The 21,957-nt window shown below is 36.1% G+C and overlaps 1 protein-coding gene across 18 annotated transcripts in view; it reads right to left on the bottom strand.

Annotated features, from left to right (window-relative positions):
* Window positions 1–478: 478 nt before the first annotated feature.
* KDM6A (lysine demethylase 6A) overlaps window positions 479–21,957 on the bottom strand; it is a 157,750-nt gene continuing 136,271 nt past the window's right edge. For 9 of the 18 annotated variants that reach the window (XR_009961508.1, XR_009961506.1, XR_009961507.1 and 6 more), the window contains 13 exons: window positions 21,343–21,472; window positions 20,147–20,252; window positions 19,248–19,453; window positions 16,845–16,909; window positions 16,668–16,742; window positions 15,054–15,202; window positions 13,930–14,044; window positions 12,193–12,380; window positions 10,800–10,941; window positions 6,088–6,214; window positions 5,036–5,206; window positions 4,207–4,776; window positions 479–2,721 (listed from right to left, as the gene is read on the bottom strand). Coding sequence is in view for 8 of the 18 variants with exons in the window: in XM_062602434.1 (XP_062458418.1) it covers window positions 4,913–5,206; window positions 6,088–6,214; window positions 10,800–10,941; window positions 12,193–12,380; window positions 13,930–14,044; window positions 15,054–15,202; window positions 16,668–16,742; window positions 16,845–16,909; window positions 19,248–19,453; window positions 20,147–20,252; window positions 21,343–21,472 (1,597 nt within the window). In the remaining 10 variants the exon portion in view is untranslated. The other 9 variants (XM_062602442.1, XM_062602439.1, XM_062602440.1 and 6 more) reach the window with 4 other exon arrangements.

Consider the following 21,957-nt stretch of genomic DNA (forward strand, 5'->3'; position numbering starts at 1 on the left):
AATGCTTGGAAATATCCAGGGATCCAAATTGTTCAACTTGCATCACGTGCTTCATAATTTAAGAAGCAGAAGTGCTTCGTAATAACTACAATTGATAAAATATTGTAACTTGTGCTTTTTTAATAAAATGGAACAAAAGCATTCTAAATCATAGCAGCTTATAGGTCAAAACTGTCCATCGGTTAGGAGCATAGTGTAACTAAGAAGTATGAAAACTGCAAAATATTAAAGCCCTGCAGCAATTCAGATTCATGACAAAACCTTCATGCAAAATGAGCAATACTGCCTGACACTCTACTGATCTGGTCTACTTGGTCATCAGTGAAATACGGATTTTCTTCCTTGGTAACGGCACATCCTCTTTTCCAAATGGGAAGAAAGGTACAAAGCCCTTTTTGTCAGCGCACAGTAGCTCTTTCCCTAGTTAGCAAAATCCTTTTACAGCACTGAGAAACGAGGACTTTTTGTTTACCATTAGTTGAGGTAAGTTATCTTGCTTTTATTTGGGTTTAAGACTACTGTAAAGGAGTAGCTTTTCAGTTGCAGCATGGTTTGTCAAGATTACAATGTTTATGACTGCATAAAATACATAAGTAAAAAATTACGGTTTGTAGAGTTTGTTATCAAGAGCTGAGACTTACATCTTTACAGAACTGCAAATACCTCCTTCCTTACTGCTAGCTGGTAATTTTGCTGGCAAGAGCATTTGTTACGATTTTCTTCAACCTCTATACCCTTTTGTCCAACTGCTGTAAGAACTAGCAAGGAAGTCAGTTATAACTACAGTTAAACTGTTGTAACAGCATTAGACAAGCTGTACTGATTCTTCATTAAAACACCCTTCGTTTGAAGCTACAATGTAAGAGGCGATTCTTTTTGTTCAAAAGGAACTATCAGCATGCTCTGTGCCTTTAACACTTCACATTGATTACAAAAAATTTAACAATGCAATCACTAACATACCCCACTAATGAGAAATTATGAGAAACTGTTTGATGCAGAACCTTCTGCATCAGTCAACTCTGATCGATCAGAAAGCTATCAATTTTGAAATTTAGATTTAATGCATTTTCAAGAAGCTAATGAGAAAGGAGCAACTTAAAATAAATACCATCATTAAAACTGCAAACTGTTACAATGATATATTATAAACTTGTCCTAAATAAACCTAGTGCTTCAAAAATTTACCAGTGAATTCGTATTACAAAATATGTGAAAATACAATAGAATACCACAAAACAACGTCCTTTTTCGGGGTCAACAATGACGCCAAGATGATTCAGTCTTAACTTTTTAAACTGTTAATAGAACATATTGTAATATAGAAGTTGCCATTTGGTTGAATTCTAGAGAATATCCCCACCCAGAACTCAAATTCACCTTTTTCATTCCTCCTCTAAAACTAGTGCCAAACTTCCTGTCAAAGCCAGTATTTTCTTGGAGAGCTTTAAAGTTTAGCCATTACTTATCTTCTACTACTACATTTTGGCAGCAACTATTTATTGGTCTGTTATTGCAAAAAGTGCAATTTAACAATAAACCAGTCTGAAGGTCATTCTATGTCTTGAGGATACATACCATATATTTCTTTAAAAATAATCATACTTTTGTAAGCAATACTTTACAGTAGACACCTCAAATCTACCATAGATGTAAAACTTAAAATGAGAAAAATTTAGTCTCTAAATCTTTATACACATATTTATATTCGAGTTTCTATATATATTATATATATACACGAGCACAAGAGTATATATAAAATATATATATCAGATCAAAAAAGAACAAAAACTGGGCACTGTACATAAAATCTTTTTAAAACTCAAACAATAGAAAAACTTTAAACATTAAACAATTTTAATAAAAGTTTCTGTACAATGCTAAGCAGTTTTATTTACATATAGAAAATGTAATAGGAGTAGTGTTTGAAATTACAGAACTCCTTAAAATTTCAATGGCAGGTAATCTGGAAAAAATAACAGCATTCCATTCACAAATATTTTCAAGCAATAAATATGTATTTATAAATAGTGTAAATTTACATCAAGATTAGAAACAAAAATCACAAATCTGAAGTTTATTCCTTAGTCTATGTGCAACCCATTTATCTTTGTGACTTGGCTGTTAATTGTTTTAAATTTTATTTAGGAACCAAAAGTGTAACCGTCATGGTTTCAAAACAAGACAGAAAAACATAAAAGCAGTAAAAAAATTTATATCACCTAACTCTTCACATTAAAAAAAAAAAAAAAAAAAAAAGTTGCCCAAAGAAAGACTTAAAATTTCTAACTACCTTACAAAGAAATGACCAGCTAAGCCAGTACTTTTTCCAAGGGAAATTCTGAAGGGGAAAAATGGATGAAACCAACTCATCAGCCCAGAAACAGAGAAATACAAAAGAGGTGGTCTTCAAGTCAGTAGTCTGTATAATGTTGCCAGTTTTGTCAGATATATACAAAACATGGAATTATTTTTTTGAAGTACAGCTGGATGAGCTTTATTTGTTTTGAGTTCTGGAGTAGGAGGCAGTGCTCTCTCCTGTCCAGTTGGTTGACACTCCGCACTTGGAAGGTTGCATAGACACAGCTTTCAGCCAGCAGCCTTACGGGATAGCTACAAAAATCAGTGGTGCAGAACTGGGTCACTTCCTGAATATCAGAAAAGTTTTCATTTAATGTCCATGAAAAAATGTCAAGATGAGGAGGATGGCAATGGAGGAGCCTGAAAAAGAAAACATTAAATTACCTTTTCTACAAGGGTGTAGAACTCTGTTGTTTAACCAAAACCTGCATAGATTATAACCATGAGAGTTCAAAGTCACAGGCACTACAGTCTTATAGGTCTGGACTCTTTGAAGTGGATACTGGCATTTTTTTTTCCAACTTACTCAGATACAATGTGCATTTTATGACTACTCTGCATTGGGATTTTGCCTATACTGCAGACTGGAGTATGCTGTGGGAATGTCTGTGTTAACATGATGTGAGCTGCCAATGTAAGTCCCACTGTGGCAGGAAAGAGCTCCGTGTGGGCTCAGTTTTGATTTATCTTAAAATATTCTAAAACAGGGATTCTCAACCTGTTTATCGTGGGGGAAGGACTGTCCATTTGTGGCTCTCCAAAAGCCTTGCGGGCTTCATTTCCTCCCCCCCTGCCCCTTTACCTAAACAACTATACAGAACTCTGAAGCTCTAAAGTCAGAGATCTGTGGTAGGGATCTCAGATCATCTTACATGAGGAGAAAGTGACTGGTTTTGTTTTGTTTTGTTTTTTTTAAACATGGAAGATACCACCAGAGTGGCTCAAGAGTGAAGTAAGCTACGTGTCTTGTTCCTGCCTATTTCAGGAGACAAGGTCTAGAAGATACCCAACTATTTCCCATTACTGCACTCTCTGGCATTACCACCAAAACACTGAATCTTTGATGGCATTTCCTTCTCTTCTCCTGCTCAAGAGTCCTGCCATGACATGGAATCCCTTCAAGAAGCTGCTCACAGTCTTTAAAGACACTTTAAACTGTATCATACTACCCACCTATGAAGCACTAACACTAGCTGATCCCTGTTTGCTCCAAACACAGAACCTCTTTGTTAAGCCTACGGCACCTTTGCCATCTGAAATTATCTTCACCCTGTGACTTGCAACAAACCATAACTCTTTTGATGTCAACTTTTAGGCTGTGACTCTTCTCAACTGAGACTGTATCCCCTTTAAAAGAATGAGTGTGCACACCAATTTCACAGAAGGACAATCATTAATGCCCTTCAGGGCTGCAAGTACAGGCGCTTGTGGGAGGGGGAGCCACTCACAGGTTGAGAACCCTTGTTCTAGGGACAATGTAACTGTTACCTATATAATGTTATAAACACAACAAAATACCCTTCCCTCTCCCCTCTTGTCCGCACAAAAACGTTCTTGCCCATTTCCACTCAACTGGATGACGTATCTCAGAACAGGTTATTTATATGCTTTTCTATAACACCACTTTGAAATTTCTGTATTTCACCAACTGTAATGACAATGGCCTCCTAGAAGTATGAATTGAAGTTCAGCCACCTCAGGCTCTGTAGGACCAATGAAAAGAATTAAACTCAGAGGATGTGGTCCCGCACATTTGCCAGCCTCTACTGCTGAACCCCGAGGCCTTGGCTCAAAAGGTCACAACTTATCATGCTAGCATTACATGAAATAACTGTCTAGACATACATTTTCTGCAGCACCTGGAAATGAATCAAAAGACACAGCCACTTCTGGGCTGTTGTATTTAATTTGACATGAAATTCTTGTAACACTTAGTCCACTGTTTGTTTTCTCTGACGGAAAGGCAAGGCTTATGAACAAAATCCAGCATCACTTTCATTGTGATTACAAACAAACCATCTTTGCCTGAAACAATGAAACCTGGGTGAAATGTTAAGACAGTTGTGCTGACATAGTTCAAAGCAGGAGGCTGCCATATATAGCAGAAAGCTATAATGGCAAAGAGGCTTTTTGCTTTAAACTGAAATGCAAAGGAGGCCCCAAGCCAAAAGACAGAACTGTTTGAGAGCATCCACTTGCTAAGCAGAAGGACAGTGCTGATTTGGGAGGGGATGGGTGGGGAAAAGGAAGGGGAAAGAAGGGGTCTGAGTGCATAGGATGCTCTGCTGCTATACTGACTTCATACCACAACCAATGTATTAGAGATGCTCTTGAACCTGGTGCTAGTTTCTCCAAGCTTCACTGTCCTGATTCTTCCCATCTCCATCTGATCCAGTTATGGTCTTCAGGTGATCTCTATTGGATTTTTAAAGCCACAACTTTATGAATTGTAACATCATACTTTTCCTGATAACTCAGTGGTTATGTTCTGCAGTAAGTTACTGTACTATTTCACATAATTCTGACTCTTCAGTGTTTTGTTCAGCAAATATCACACACAACCCATACCTCCATTTGAATCAAGTCCACAGTACTCATACAATGGAGTACCAAGACAGTCTACAAGTGCTTTACAAATAATGTATTTATGCACCCACTTATTAATTTGACTTACTAATGTAAATTGATCATAGACTTGCATCAAGTCCTCCATTTTGTACTGTTCTAGCACCACAAAATTTTCCAGGTTCGTGCTTATCTTTCTTGCACAGTCTTGGCAATGTACGACATAGGTCTTTCGAGAATTGCTCTCACTAGTGACAAAAAGCAGATCAAAGACTTCCACCTATTAGACAGGAAACAGAAAGTCAACAGTTACAGTTTGATTTTTTAGAAGTTAAACCATGAAACTATATTTTCTTCGAAATTTACAACCTTAACCTGCGCATGAGAAGAGAAAAATTACATTTGTTCAGGGAAAATCTATCCTAAGGCTCTGGCAAGTGAAATATTCCAAACCCACTAGTATTGCACTTATGATGTGTGCATGAACAGCGCTGTGGGAAAGCTTGTGGTCAATACAGGCAAAGCATGATTCATACTCTGAATAGGGGCTACTCAGTAAGGTGGGGATTTACAACTTTTTAAATTTGTCTGCAAAAGAAGTTAATGATTTATTTCCTTACTACTCAGTCATGTGCCTGTCCTACCCAAGAGGCTCAGTCAGAGTATGACTAGAAACCCATTCTCAGGAGGTAAGAAAACTTTACTTCCTGTTAAGCTTCATGAAAACTATTATCCAATACTTTAAAGATATTATTAACAGAAAGTAAAAAGGTGTGTCCCTGTGAAGAAAATGCACTTAAATTGCCTCTCTTTTGGGGCTGTTGACTTCTGAAATGAAGACAGATACACCTTCAAAATGAAGCTGAGCAGACTGAATTTTATGCAGGAAGGGATAACAACTTTTAATAGTAACTGAGAATTGAAAATTGACCTTGTGAGTAGCAATGCTGTGGAAGTACTGTGGAAGAGACTGCAGCCTATGTCTAGAAAAACAGCTTGATAAAGCTCTTTGAAGCCTGTACAGCATCACATATATGTGCTGTTAGTATACAGTAGATGCTGCAACTTAAAAGCAATATAAATATAGCAACAACAGAAGACAGGACAAAATTTAAATAACTATTATAATAGCACACAAGCCCCACATATGTATTTACTGACCTCACAAATGCTACAGTAATGAGCTGGCTCGTCCTTTGCTCGCCCGTGCCAAACAATCTCTTTTCCTGCAGCAATTAGAGCTTCCCTCAGTGTCTGACACTGTTTAAGAGTTCTTAACAGGCAGTACCTGTAAGCAAAACGAGTTGTATATTCAGTTCTGTATTAAACTTTATAGGAAGACTCAAAAAGGATTAAATTTCTTTCAACGCCCTGTACCTGGCATTTCCTCTTCCTGTGCAATTTCAGAAACAGCTGGCTACTAAGAATCACCGGACTCATGACTTAGGTAGAAGTCAAACTACATGATTATGGACCTTTCCGTACTGCCCCTGGCCTTGCAAACAAACTTTATGTTTTCATTTTTGACTGGAATGCAGGGAGGCTCTTTTTTTAAGCACAATAAACCAATGTGTTTTTGAAAGCAATTAATGTATTTTATTTTGAACACTGAATTTATTATCAAAAAGCTAGTTCAAACTTCTAAGTTCAAACTGTTTACATTTTGTGTAAATGACTACAGCCTAATCCAAAGAACTGCTTTAACTTACATCCTAAAAACCCTATTACTCCCTCAGCACTACTAGACTTTCAGCTACTGCAAGTCCTGAGAGAAAAACTTTACATACAGTGTAAGTAAAATCCTTTTAAAAATGAAATATAAAATATTTTCTTCCATGTAGAACAAAAAAGAATATGTATTAGAAAAATCAGTCCCTTCATAAAAAAAAAAAAAAAAAAGACATAAAGACAAGAACTGGTCAAATGTCAAACTCAAATCAACAACTCCCAGTTCCCCTGCAAAAACCCCAATTTTATCTTCACAGTTTTATACAGTTCTCTTCTGTACTAGAAAAATCTAACTTGTTTTCTAGCACTGAGCTACATACATTCTCTAAAAAGAAGCTGGCAAAGTAGGTCGCCAGATTTCTAAATTACAATGTGATTTACAATAATTTTTAGCTTTCAGCTATCCTATTTATTTGGGCTGCAGCCTTTGCAGCCTTTAATCTCCTCCACAGGGTGGTTATATTACTACTCATTAGATGCAAAAGGAAGACTGAAAAAATGTAAGGGGAATAATAAACACTGGACAGAAAACAAAGTGCTCAAGAGTTCTATCAAAATATTTTCAAACTTGATCAATCCTTGTCCTATTTTAAAGCCTTAAAGATATAATATATAAATCTGTATTAAAGAAAAATAAAAATGTTTCTTTCATGTGTTTCCAAGTAATTAACAGAATTTTAGGCTTACTTTGAGATATTCCCTTCTTGTTGTTTTCCACTCAGACCATTCATCTTCACTCAAACCAAGTCTATGGCTTCATTAATACCCTTACCGTAAGAATAATGCAAAAATGAAAGCATGTTTCTGGATCAAACATCATGTTTTCATATACCAAACTCGAAGAGAACTGAACAGCTCATCAAGCTGTAAACTGTATGACTAAATCACATTCAGTCAAATTCAAGTATTTAAGTACAATTTAAAATGGACATCAGGAAGATGTCCTGATTTATTCTAGAAGGGCAGTAAAAAACCTGTCTGAATATTCAGATCCAGTGAAACCTTTAGAACTGTGGAGACCATCCCCATGGCAATGCAAAACTGACCTCTTTATACCTTTCAGTAATGTATCTTCCCTACTGAATCCAAAATGTATTTTATCTGGCTTCATGATTTTGTAACAATCCTCTCTCCCATGTCATGTTCTTTTACGTTTCTAGAACTATTTTTGTAAAAGAACTTAGTATTTCAGTTACTCTGGAATTAATTTTTTAAGCCTTTATTACAATGTTCCCACTACCTCTAAAATTTTTCTCTTCCTCAGATGCATTTTTAAAAGTCCTTCTGGCTTCCATCTGAGAGGCCTGCAGTTATTTTTTTCTTTTCTTGAGGGTCCCTCAGTCAAGTTTTACATCATTTTGTCTGCCTGTGGTCCTGCTCATGATTCCACTGTTAATATCTTTAAAAAAATCTCATGAGGAAAGCTTCAGTTTTTGCTCTTTTATCTAGCAAGAGAGCACTGAAGTGCACATTAACTAAAATGTAAGGAGATTTCAGATTTCTTCCAAAAGCAAAGTCTCCTATTATTTTTCCCTAGTGCTATTCTATTTCTTTTAATTATTTACCTGCTTCCTAATATTTATATGTATCCTTGAATTTTAACTTTACTTTTTTCTGTAGTGGTTCCTTTCACATAACCAAGTAAGACATATTTGTATTTATCTTTCAAATTGGAATTACAAATTACTTTTTATTATTTTCTAAGAGCTATATTCTTTTGTACTATTCTGATACCTAAAAAGCCTCAGAGACAGAAGTCAAACTGCCTGAAGACTTCAGATATCTTCAGTGTGCAATTTTAGATAGAGACTTTGTATTTGGCAAGAAGACGACAGCTGTGTCACCGATATATTTTTTTCCTGGTGACAAATGAGAAGTCAGCTATTCAAGATGAATTCAACCAGCTGTATCAGAAATCACTATTTCTTAAGTGTTTTTATACACCCGCATACACGCACACACACATATATATATAAACACAAATGTCTCTATTTTGTACATAGTAAAATCCAGGAAAAGTGGACAGCAGCTACTTGCCAGCTGGTGCTATTTTCCTGCAGGCAAGCAGTCCACAGGAAAGTTATGCATCAAGGTTTACGCATTTCCAGTATGCTTACAAAGCCAAGGTCAGATACTAACTAGACTGTGTATTCTGGTGACACCTATTTCTAGGAACAGCTATACCATGATTTAGAAGTGGCCACAATAAAGAAGTTTTCTCATGTCACTGCTACTAGATGTATTTAACCAGAGCTCAATATTGGATCTTCCTTTTGCACACATAGCATGGTACTTGGGATTTGGCTGACAACTAACTTGGATGGAAGACTTAATCCAAGTAAACTGGAAATGGTATCAGTAGACTGGAAAACACAAATGTATGCAAGACCTAATTTTGTATCCACTCCTTAGCATCTCTGTTTATTTTTAATCTACACCTTAAATTTAGGTGTCTTATTAGGAATGGCTGAGCTGCTGTCAGCCAGCAAGATGACAGGAAACTACCATGTTGTCTTCTGTGTTTCTTCACAATATTGTAAGCTCGCTTGGAAAAGGATACTATGCTCAGTCATGTTTTCTCTTTTTAAACCTGAACCACGGCAAAAGCCCCCAAACTTGTGCAAATGCAAAATACAGGTGGCTGAAATATCAAAATCATACTTTGCCAAAAACATTCTAGAACTGCTCTGAGCAGATGCCTGCTGGGCTTGGGAAGATATATAAAGATAACTGTGAAATATGTTTGTGCCGTGGGTTTTTTTGGTGTTTTTTTTTTTTTTAATGGACATTTTGGCTTCCTCCCTCCCACACCCTGCTTCTTTTCCCCCTATTTCTCACTATATCTCTTCAGTTTCTCCTCTCCCTTCTGTGACACTATGAATCTGAACACTAACAGCTTATTTGAAGGGGCAAGACAGTCAAGCCTTCAGCAAAGGCTTTCTCTACCCTAGATATTAGTTATTAGATTTTTAAGGAACTATTCACATAAAATGTTAGTCCAAAATCCAGCTTTGCGGTGACTACAAACTTGTCTTAAACTTCCAACATTCTTGGTTCTTACGTTATCATTTTACCAATTTTACTACTCTGCAATACAGATGTTCAAGCCTAAAATAAAATCCTGCTGTAAAAGGTGTCTCACTCAGATGTCATCAATAAATCCTACTGGGGAAAAAAAGAAATTATTTTTCATTGAACTTTTTTGTATGTTAACCCACACTTTTTTCTGAAGGTCCACTTCAAGCCATATTAAAAAAAGGATTCAATTCTTGTAGATCCAGTATGCTGAAAATATTGAAGACGTGCTCAAGCTAGATGCTCCTTGGCTAAGGCTTAAGGAAACTGGACTGCTGCTACCAGAGTATTCTCATGATAATTAATTTGCTTTGGAATTAATTCCCCACTTTTTTAGGACAAACCTATGATACATGGTGAACTGTTTATTCATCCCTCAGTCTAGGTATAATGGTGCTGCAACATGAAATACGCAGTATTTGCTTGAAGGTGCACTATTTGAAGAAAATTACTAAAGATGCTCCAAGCCTGGACTATTCCTGCATTTTGGAGTATGCATCCAGAAAATGTCACTAAACTCAATTATCATTTTGCACATCAAGTAATTCATTGTTCAAAAGAAAAAGCAAAGGGTAGGAGGCTTTCAAATTCCTACTTGACTCTATTTAAAGCATTTACACTGAATCTCCAAATGACAGAATGTGAGCACTAACTAGAGGTTCTAGAAATATAAAACTAAGTTTAACTTTGCTGTAAAAATGACTAAACACTCTAATATTTGGGTTGATGACCTGTTTTTTTTTCTTACAGTAAGTATTCTGAACAGTTTTTGTCATCTAATTCAATCGTGTTTGTAAACTGCTGCACAAAGGCTATGGCATATTTAACAAGAAAGTAAATTATATCACTCTGAAGCTGTGCAACAGTAACAATTAAAACACAGTAAAATTAGTAATATCTTGATTCTTTGAAAAACAGAATACAAACCAAATCTGGCTTGATTCTCAGGAACAGAAGTCTTATTAATCCTTATAATTATAATCCTTATAAAGGATTACTTACAAATCAATTACTGTTTTATGCTTGAAGAGGAAAAAGGTACAGTAAATGTTCAAATAAATAAAACTTACTTTATCATTTCAAAAAGCTTTGGATCTGAGACCTTGATATTTCGAGCCATATTCCATGAAAGGTGAACCATGGGTACTATGGACTTAACACTCTGCAGTTTATTCCACTCGTACCGTTCCACTGCCAATTTATATTGACAGGCTGTACAAAAACAAAATTTCAGAAGCAATTAGTGAAATTAAAAAATAAGTATCAGCTGCAGCGAAAATAACTTGATTATAATTCAAATTTATATCTTTTAAGGCTGTATCTTTTAATGACCCATTCATTCCAACTACATTTGAATTCTACAGAATTTCTTTTACAAAGTGCATTTTTGATGCTAAAGAACACACAATACCACAGCAGCAACAACTACCAGTGAAGTTACTGACAAGTGCTCAATTTCTATGATGAACACAGAGCAATATTTCAAAAAGGGTTACTTCATACATTTTCAAATATAGCAGATGAAAAACAAATGGCCTGAACTTGAAACGTCTGAATCTCTATTCACTCTATCATAATTTTACAATGCTGTAGTATATAATTTGTCTTGAAAATAAAGACTACACCTTGAGAGATTTGTTGCAATGGGTCAAACTTTGTCATTATGCAGCCTACTCACCCCACCCTTTTAAAAGAAATGTTTGGCAAAATTTACTGTGGCTGAACATGTGAGTTCCGTATCAGTCAATCTTACAATCCTGGATATACTATTTATTGCACCATAATGAAATGAGGACGCACCTTAAAACTCTTTAAGAAAACAGGGGGTTTTGGAAGTACATTCTCTTCAAACGATTCACAATCATTTTAGCTGAAAAATTTCCCTTCATTCTTGCATCTAAAAACTTTCCAAGATCCTGGTTCAAAACTAAAGACTTCTAGAGCAGTAAGTCTGAAAAACCTAATAATCCTTTATTAACAAAATTTTACAACTGTTCTAATTTCCTGATGATTTCACTAGAGAGCAATTAGGTACCCACTGTCCCCAAAACATTAAGACCACACAAGTGCTTAAATTCATATGCAATCCGTAGTGCAGTCTGCTGGGCAGAACAAATTTTAAGAAAAAAAGCTAAGAAATGGCCTATGAGGGTCTATGAATTCAATATAAACATTTTATTCTGCTAGTGTTTGCTAGACAGCTGTTAATTTTTACAAGCATATTAAATGAACAAGCGCAAAGACTGCATTCTTTCTGCTTCCTCTTACCAGCAGCATTATTTAAAGCTTCAACACATCATGTTTTAAAATACAGTACAGTTTTGGGTTGTCTGTTTGGTTTGTTTGTTTTTTTAAATCTAGTAAAACAACATGGCAAATTAGTAAGAAATGGTAGGTTCCACGGCGTAAGTAGTATGCTATCACCTAATTATGTAGTTCAGCACAGGCACTATTCAGCCATACCTGTAAGAGGGCCAACATTCCATGCAATGTTGTTGCACCAGCCGATAGCCTGAACCCAATGAACAGTGCCAGCGTTTATCCACACCAAATCCCCGGGTCTTTGAATAAACCTATAAACTGGGACATTGGCTTCATACAAGTCTTCCAAGTTTGGCCACCAAGATCCCATTAGAAAATTCATATTATTCCTGAAACAACAAGAAAAATGAAGACTTCAGCATTTATCAGCAAACAGTGATACTTCAATGAAATTACCTGTAAAAGCTGATCACCATGATAAACACTTGCTGCATCTAATCAGTGACCCAGGAGGACAAGTCAAAAGGAAAGTTTAATCTATGAAATTCCTGATCCTAATTCCACATTTCATATCCTGCAATAAATTAAAACACTAAACCATCTAGCTCCTGTGTGAAGTCAGTTTATGGCTTCCAGTTACGTTCTACTTTCTATTTCCCAGTATTTTATTAATGCTGAGGCAGCGAAATCATTGCTCAGATCTAGTGACACTGATGCCAAATACTGCATTTTTGACCAGTGACTGATTTCATATACAGACCATACCAGCTCTTAAGAATGCCTTCCATTTTGAACAATGCCAACCATGGACTCCTACTGTCAGTGTATGTACGGGAAGCTTATCCATGCAACAAGCAACCCCTTAGCACCATCTCAACTGTGATTCAAAGGTGTGTGCTACATTCAGCCAAGAAATGTTGACCCTCCTGAGAAGTACTGAAAAAACACCTCCATATAGATTTCCTAAAGATTAACTCTTCCACTATGGTTATGCAACACACATGTTTCTTTACCATCCTTACCCCGATTTTATCCTGCTTTTATACCGCATCATGAGAGATATTCGTAATTCACAGTTTTCAAGAAAGACAATTCAGTGCCTCTATCAGGCACTCTAGACATTTTATGAGGTTACCAAGATATTAGATTCTCTGTCACCTTCAAAGGACACTATCATGAGGGTAAAAGGCATGTTGTCATCAGAGACATTACAATTGAATCAGTGGAATTACAATTTTGAGATGGCTAATCTTTGTACAAGTAGATGAAATAAGAACAGTTGACAGTAGACAGGAAGAAGATAGAGAGTTCAGAGACACTGAGATGAATTTGCAGAGCCCTGGAAAAGCTCTGAAGAAATGTCAAGAGCTTAGTCCAGTTTTAACTCCACAAGATGAGAAACAAAAATTCTCCTGTAAGATCAGCTTCAGAGGCTACGGTTTGAGTATTAGCATGATCAGGGGACACAATTCCTCCTCCTCCACCTCTTTTTTGTTGTTTTTTTTTTTTTGAGGGTGCATGTGCAGGCACATAGAAATCCCAATATTGGAGTGTCTCCCTGACTGTCAGAGCGCCTCAACTTCCTCAGGCAAGCTACAAATATGGCAAAGCATGCCATAACACCTCCTGGGGTCTGAGTAAACTAAACCCTCCTTATAGATGCAGCAAGAAACCATGCCAAAATACCAGTGTACACCATGTACACGAAACATAATAAAGATTAACAGCATGCATCTCCAGGAAAATACCCCATCACTCCTCAGAAAACCAAAACAAACTCCCAACTCTAGATTTTGCGTTTTGACTTAAAGTACTTTTCTGACTACATGGAAACACCATAAAATAATGTCCACTTAAAACACCCTCAGTAATCTCCCCCCATTAGGTCTGACAAAAGCACAGAGAACTTGATAGAAACAAACAGCACACCCAGCTTACTTTTCACAGAAGTCATTCATGACACCCCAATAGCTTTCAGGGACAACAAACCATTCACAGTCACCTGGACCAATATTTATGTTTACTGAACAAAAGTTGTTATTTTCCTGATGACCTGAAATGTAGAGGAAAATAAACACTTTATGTAAGGCTGATCTGTCAAAGTAATACTATGAAAATAAACAGCTACTATCACTAAACCCCCTACATCACAGTTCAAGTTTTTGTACAGATTTTTTTATGACATGCACACTATTTAGGTACTTCACAGTGTTAACAAATGCAATTAAGCTACCAGTGACAATAAAATTCTGCTTTTGTTAGTTTGTGGGAAATGAAAAATTTGAGCTATCGATCTTGTGAATCCGACCAGTATTTCAGCAGTTCCCTTTCTATAGAAATAAAAATGCTTCAAGATACTAAAGCTTAGATTTTGCCTTTTATGATAGCTCTTGACAGTCCCAGTCAGGAGCAGAAGTTGTGACTCCAGGCACTAAACAGACAAGTAGTAAGTAAATCTTTCTGAAAGAGCTTTCAAAATCAATGTAGAAATGCCAGTGTTTTATCTTCTTTTGACAACTCAAAAACTAAGCCATAATCCCTAGTGGAATTTTCTGAAGTTGTACTTCAGAAAAAACAAATGCTGTAATTTAGTCCAGATCCCTTAAGTCTCAGTCCAGTGTCCTAACACAGCACTATTCAGTATGGAGGGTTGAGTCCTATCCTCAGCCAGTAAGGAATCTGAAAAGCAAAAGTGTACCAATTTCTATGATTGCACAAGGCCTACTCTGGAAACCTATAAAAACTTTCAATGTGTATAAAATATAAGTAATGTCCAATTATATAAACCCATCTTCTTTTTTCCCTTTAAAGAATCCAGTATTGCGTGCAAGACGTTAGTATGGTAATTACCTAGCATTGCAGAAATCCAGGAATTTCCACTATAAGGTAATTTAGTACTTCATATGTGCACAGTTCAGTTAAACAGGACACTAAAAAAATACTGAGTTTGTACAATTCCATCACATTTAGGCATGCTGTAAGACATGGAAATCTGCAGTGCAGTTAGATCAATACCACAGCAGGAGAACCTCATTTTTTTCATGCTAAGATACTATACTCACCTGGTGTTCTGCTTCCTGGAACCTTCATGTACAGCTGCACTGTATTCATGCCCAGGATGGTATGACCAACATGGCTTAGAAGATTTCCTGCTGATACCACACGTACAAAAGCAGGAAGTTTTGTCAGTTCATGGAGTTGCAACTTCCACCTGCAGCAAAATAGCAGATTGACAAACTGTGAATCCCTCAAACTCTTGAAAGAGTTTGGGAAATAGAAACATTTTCAAAAAAATTGTTAGCATAGGAGATAAAGGAGCAGACAACCCAGTGCCATATAACAGCATCTAATAAGAGGGAAATTGAGACAGGGCAGTACCCCTACTTGACAGTTACCAAATTTAAATGAGCTGAAAGCCAGGGTGGCTGGACTCACTCTCAAAGTTAGCCACTCTGCTGCTATATTGCCAGGAAAATCTGCTTGCAATTTACACCTCTGTGTACATCCTTTCCAAGTGAAAACAGAGCTGTACTCTCCCCACACTCATGCCAGCCAGTCAGAAACTGTTAACCATGCTTTTAAGAGCCAAATGATATGATGCTACAACATATGTCAAGAAGACTGTCTAAACACATCCTACCCTGTGCACACAGTTGCTGTGGCCAAGAAGGTAACAACATGCACATGCTAACTGAATACTTGCATTAAGAAAAACAGATCTTCAAACACAAAAATCCCAGAACTTCAGTGTAGATCTCTGAAATGTCACCCAGGTTTCTGTTACGTAATTTTAGAATTGTGGTAATATTTAGAAGTATTTTGACAGTTGAGTGGACAGATTCTTCTTCCTCTAAGTAGTAGATCTACTCTTGAAGTAGATCCGAATTTTCATACTCCAGCTGGTGGGACTGGCAGCCCAGACATGCTGGATCTTTTATGGAAATATATACTAACTAGAGATTGAACCAAATAAAAATTTGTTACTGGTTACTAAAACCATGCTCTCAGAGTATTTCTAGTACCTCCTGATGTTTTTCTGTGCTACCTTCATCTGCTCTCAGAAGGATATACAGCCCAAAGAACTCTCAATTTATTCCCTTTTTTCTGAGGGAGAGGTATCATGGTTTACCCAGAGGTAAGTACTGATCTGGTTTTTACTACATATTTTGAACCCTGTTCCTGGATAGACAATCAAGAGCTAAGAAAAAGTGGAAACAGAAAAGATGATAGTAGGAACAAAAGGAAACGGAACAAAAAAAAACAAAATCCAGGCAAACAAAAAAAACCAAAACCAACCCAAAACCTTTAATCTTAAAATTTCTGTGCAAAGACTTAACACTTGGTATTGTGAGATGTAATTAAGGTTGCAAGCAACTAATTTAAAGCCTCAGAATGAAACAAAGGGAATGTATTAGAAGGAAGAATAGCAAGAACAGTTTCTGATGGATGTTTAAGGATCCTGGAAAAAAAAGCTTGCAAAGAGATTTTAGTGGAGAAGGACTCATAGCAACAGTTTAAAGACCAAAGGTAAGAATTTCATTGTGAAATGGGGTGTGCAACTGGAACTGGGTTTATCAGCAGACTGACTGATCTCTGAGCAGAACACACTGGTTTTCCAGAAGGAGCATCATATTATAGAATATCACCGTGACCAGGAGAAACTGTAATCAACTTACTTCTTGTCATCTGACAGGTCAATGTTGGTCCCAAACTTGATTGTTTTAAAAGGTCCTCTTCTCCTCCTCCCAGAGCTGTGCATATAAAAAAATGTAACAGGTGAATGTGAAAATGGGAATTATGTAAAAAACCACAGAAAACCAAGGACAAAATTATGACAGTTATATCACACTTACTTATCAGAAGATGTGGATTCGTTATCTGAGTGGTCCTTGTGATGACTCTTCTTCTCATTTTCCTCCTATAAAATGCAATTGTGGAAATGTTGGGTTTTTTTAATCTATATAAATATATAGAAAAGCAAGGATATGTATATATACATAAAATATACAGGTATGAGTACTTTTCTTTCAACATGCTGGTACAATCTTTAAAATACCTGTATATGAGATTTTATGTCATTATTACTGTTGAGAAAGAAAAAGTTACTAGTCTAAAGCCACTGCAAGAAATTCTGAATGGGTACAAATTCAGTGAAGCTAAGGCCAGGACAACAGAAAATATCTACACTGTAAATATTTCTATTAGCTTTCGTTACAGTTGCAAATGAGTGCATTGGTTTGCATCACTATGCAGGTGAACATGAATCCAATCTTAAGGAATACTGTTAACTTTTTCAGACTAGAACATTTACCTTCCAGCAAAGTCAAGCAGGTATCCAAACAGGAAACTAGGATGACTAATATTTATAAAATTAATTTTATAAAATCCATTATGTAAGATCTTTTGAATTTTTCATAGCCATATGCTATTTTAGCACTGCAGTAGCTAGGACCATGACTAGCGAAAAAATAAATCTAACCAATATTGAATGATGTCACTTGATCTTTCTAGATGAATGCACTCAAACCCCTATTCTAAAGACTCCTTTTTTGGCAAGTATATAGAAGGAAAAAGAATAAGACAAAAAGAAGGAATGAACTGCCTGGAGGCTATCCAAAGATCTAGGGTTTTGAATGGGATTGCTGTTAAATCTCAAAGTGCCCTATGTACCTGAGAAAGTCCTATTCATCTTTTGAATGAAGGACAAAGAGAAACAAAGAGGAACCTAGCGATGATGGATTTATGAAATACTGCAAGACATGTTAGAAAAGCAATGTTAACAGTTGTCAGAGGAATGAAAAAAAAAAAGGATCACTTAGGGCAAGCCAAGAGGATTGTGTCTGTAGAAAGAAGAAACAAAGTTTTCATTTGAACACTGTGAAAAGTCACCTAAGGACAGGCAAAAGCAGTGTTAGACAAATGACACATGTACATTGTACATTTTCTTTCTCATTTGCAAGGGAAAAATTAAAATAGTAATTCTGAAAATTATTTCATAGATGCATTTTTAACACTGATTTGTAACAGAGAAAAAAATCAGAAAATACTGCAGCTCACTTCTTGGCGCAAATCCAAAGCTGAGGCTTTCCTGCTGACAAGCTGGAATGGGATCAGTTGAGTACATTATCGAACTTGTATATATATATATATATATATATATATATATAAAAATAATGTTCCAGAGAAGTAATGCTCTGGAACAATGTGCAAGAATACTATACTAGTGCAACTGTTCAAGAGGCACCAGAAAACTTTAGTCGATATCCCACTTAAATTTATGACTACTGCAAAGAACAAAAAGCCCATTTATGTCCCAAGCTCTTGATTACTTCAGTGGGCCCCCAACTTCCCAATGGTATTCCCATTTCTTTTCCTCATCCTATTATCCGTCTCGCTCAAAACCTAGTAACTACCTCCCTTCTCTTCAATGACTGATTATTTTCTTCATTTCTAATCTTTCTCTCCAATGCATGAAGTTTAAATTCAGAATTTCTCTTTCCTTTCTTACTGAAACCACTGCTGCTTTTGTGCAATGGAAGTGAAAACTGCAATAGACAATCCCCCACATTAGTGTTTTACCCATTTTCTAATTAACAACTAGAATATCTTTTTGTCTTGGTTCCACCTTAGCCTAAAACCAGGTAACTTAAGCTTCTGAGAAATCTCCACAGCTAATTCCAATGATGCGCTCACTAACTTCAGCAAAAATATGAAAAAGTAATAAGGTAACATTTCAAGTATTTCACTCTGTCACATAAGTCTAACAACTTTTAAACTAAATAGAAATGGTTATGTTTGGAAACAAAGACAAGTGTGAGTGCAAGCTTCTAGTAAGCCACATGCAAGTTGATTCAGGATACTATGAAGAACACTGATTTATCTGATTTGAAATCATGAAATTAGAAGCAATAGAAGTTGTTTTGTTTTGGAAACAAACAAACAAAAAAAGGCAACTTAAATTCTTGCTATTTTAATACGGATATTGACATTATTATACAAAAACTTAATCTAATAAACTTTTAAAGTATGTAACAGCTAGAAGCTTTACACTGAAAAAATGAAGTTTTACATTAAGCATTTGTGAGGAACACTATACTATTTGACCCTCTATTCAAAACAGATTTTCTAAATTTACCCATGCTCTTCATGCTAATGGCAATGTCTCTTTTTCCTTAACAGATTCCATTTGTTTTCAGTGGTTTCAGACTTAGTATACAGTTTGTAAATTAAAACTTAAATAATAACAACGGCCTTACCCTTAAAGACTCCTGGAATGAGGAGGCCTGGTACTGTGCATACTTAGCAATTGTTGTATGTGATCTACTGCTTTCACAACGCCAGATTTTCTTTGTTCCAGTGGGGTCCCAGTTTTCATCTGCTGGCTGCAGTAGCTGTGTTCTTACTTCTACTATGTGTTCATTATTTGCTTCTACCAATGTCTTTGTAGAGAAGAGTCCTAGGTCTAATAAAGAGGAAATAATAAATGACAGTTAAAATATAATAGAAGAAAAAAAAATTAATACTTAAAGATATCTAAAGGTTTAAACCATCCCAGCCTTCATAACACAGCCTACCTGTAGGTTAATAATTAACACTCATGGTTAATACTCAAAAACCTTTTGTGGACACAGCAGTTGAAGCTTAGAAAAAACTTGGCAGCTACTGTATCGACTGTATTTCAAGAAACATTTGACATGCCTTGCGGCAAACAAATCTGCAAAACAACTTTTAAATCTATTACCAATAAAATATTTTTTAGACCTGAGTTTTATGAATGCACTTCCATCAGATAACACATTTCTTACCAGCAGTGATAATTCCTCTATCTCAGAGTTCAAAACATCGTACACAGTCAGATTATAGATCATTAAATCTAAGCACAAAGACATGCAGTCACAGCTTTCAATGGAAAAAAAGGCTATCTACAAACTTCCACATCCACAGCTCAGCTCCAATCTGTGCTCAACAAAATCTGCTGGATTTTGGGGGCTTCTGAAATGATCAAGATTAGAAACAGCAGCAAACTAAGAAATGACACATTACCCTAATTACATGGAATACACACGTAAAACATCCACCTTTAAGACATGAGACTTCCTTTGAAAAAAAATTTTTTTTTTTAATGCAGTAAAATAACCATAAAAACTAAACTTACCTAATTTAAGCGCTCCAGCAAGGCCACGTATTACAGTAACAGGGTTGTTTGGATTTGTACAAAATTGATGTAAAGGTGGAAAGAAAGCATCTCGTTTATTTTCCAACTGTAAAATTGCAATGGAATATTAGATGTCAGATGAATTTAGACTCCTTATTTGTAAAATAAAGAAAACAGAAGAAAGAAAAACAACAGGAAGAAGACAGGAATGTTCTCCATTTTCCTGCCTTTGTAGGGAATGAACAACTACATCATACAACCCCTTCCATGTTAAAAGCTGGGTTCACTCCTGAAATCAATTTGTTATTATAATTTATTTCTTGGAATGAATTATTCTCACACTACTTTGGCATTTGCAACTTAGGTTTCCTGCAGTTTTTTTCTTTATCTTACAGTATTCTTGGACATTCCCTAAATCTACAGAATTCTTTGAAGAGTAAGATAATATACTTTTTTCTAAGAAGTCAAAAAAGCTAACTCTGAAGATAATGTATACAAGAAGCAGTGCAATTAAAAAGACTACTCTTACAGTGCATCTCATGTTAAACAGAAAGGTTGCGCTGATTTTCTTACGCCTCTGCGCACAACTGCTTCCAATTTCATCTAGCTCTCATCTCAGGCAGACTGCTTGTGTAGTATCAAACCAAAGTGCTGACTGCTTCGGGTCCTCAATTTGAGCTGACCAAACTAACTTGAGATTTTCTTGCTGGCTCTACAGACATACTGTAATTTATTCTTGTGTTTTCAAGAAAGTGGACATCTGTTACTAAGGAAGTTAGCTCAAACTCTTCATAAAGATACCATGAAACTTTAATTTTAGAACAGAAGTTTTAACCCTTGCATAAGAAAACACTATGCAGCTAAAACCTGCCTTTCCCCAATGATGTTTTGCTCTGAAGATCACCCCAGCTTTTTTTTTTTACTATATTTTGAAGGAAATCATTAGGACAGTATAATTACTTGTCCATTTATACCTAAAGTGTCACTTGCGAAAAACGTACATACGTATTTGAAACATTGCGCATTGTATCTAATGACTTGTTTTGCTCATTCTGCCAGTATTCTGAGTATTAACAAACCCTCAAAAATTTCTGAAGCTGTTTTTCAGGTATGTATTTTTCCAGGTATGTAATTCAGATATCCAAACACTTGTGAAAGGCAGTCAGCAATGTACTTCTACCATGAGATTTACTTACATAAATACTAGGTGTAGGTGGATTCAGCTTGTCCTTTGGCAAGGGAGGGTACGGTGGAGGCGGTGGTCGTGGAGGTGGGCATTTATCCAATAGAATACTACTGTTAGATAAGCCATTTTTACCCAGATTCCTAAAAGGAAACAGAGCTGCCTCTGTCAGTTCTTGACAAATAAATACATATTAGTGTAATTTCTTCTGCAAAATACTGATGTATAAGGAGAAACCATAATTCAAGATGCAAATAAAGCTCATATATTTTAATCAAGAATTCCCAGTGTATAATTTGATATTATCCAAAATAATCCCCGCTCTCCTGCCAAATCTGCAACATCACCACTATGAGTTAAAAATATAGCCATTTTAAATATAAGCAAGTATGACTCATTCAACAAAATTTAACAGAAAAAAAGCAGTTTTCAAGTAGGAACAGCAAAGAACCTTTCTAGGTCAGCACTGGCTGGTGGATATCAATTCACAGCAGTTGAGACAACACAGTCTGGTAGTGCTGTGCACAGCACCATGGCAGAGCACAGTCAGAAAATGACAATGCTTCAGCTAAAAAAATGCTTAGTCACAAAACCAACTGGAACTACACTAATGACACTACATTGAACA

This window comes from Pezoporus occidentalis, unplaced genomic scaffold (assembly GCF_034315485.1).
Source record: "Pezoporus occidentalis ecotype Australia unplaced genomic scaffold, CSIRO_AGI_Poc_V1 ctg77, whole genome shotgun sequence".
NCBI classification, from domain to species: Eukaryota; Metazoa; Chordata; class Aves; order Psittaciformes; family Psittacidae; genus Pezoporus; species Pezoporus occidentalis.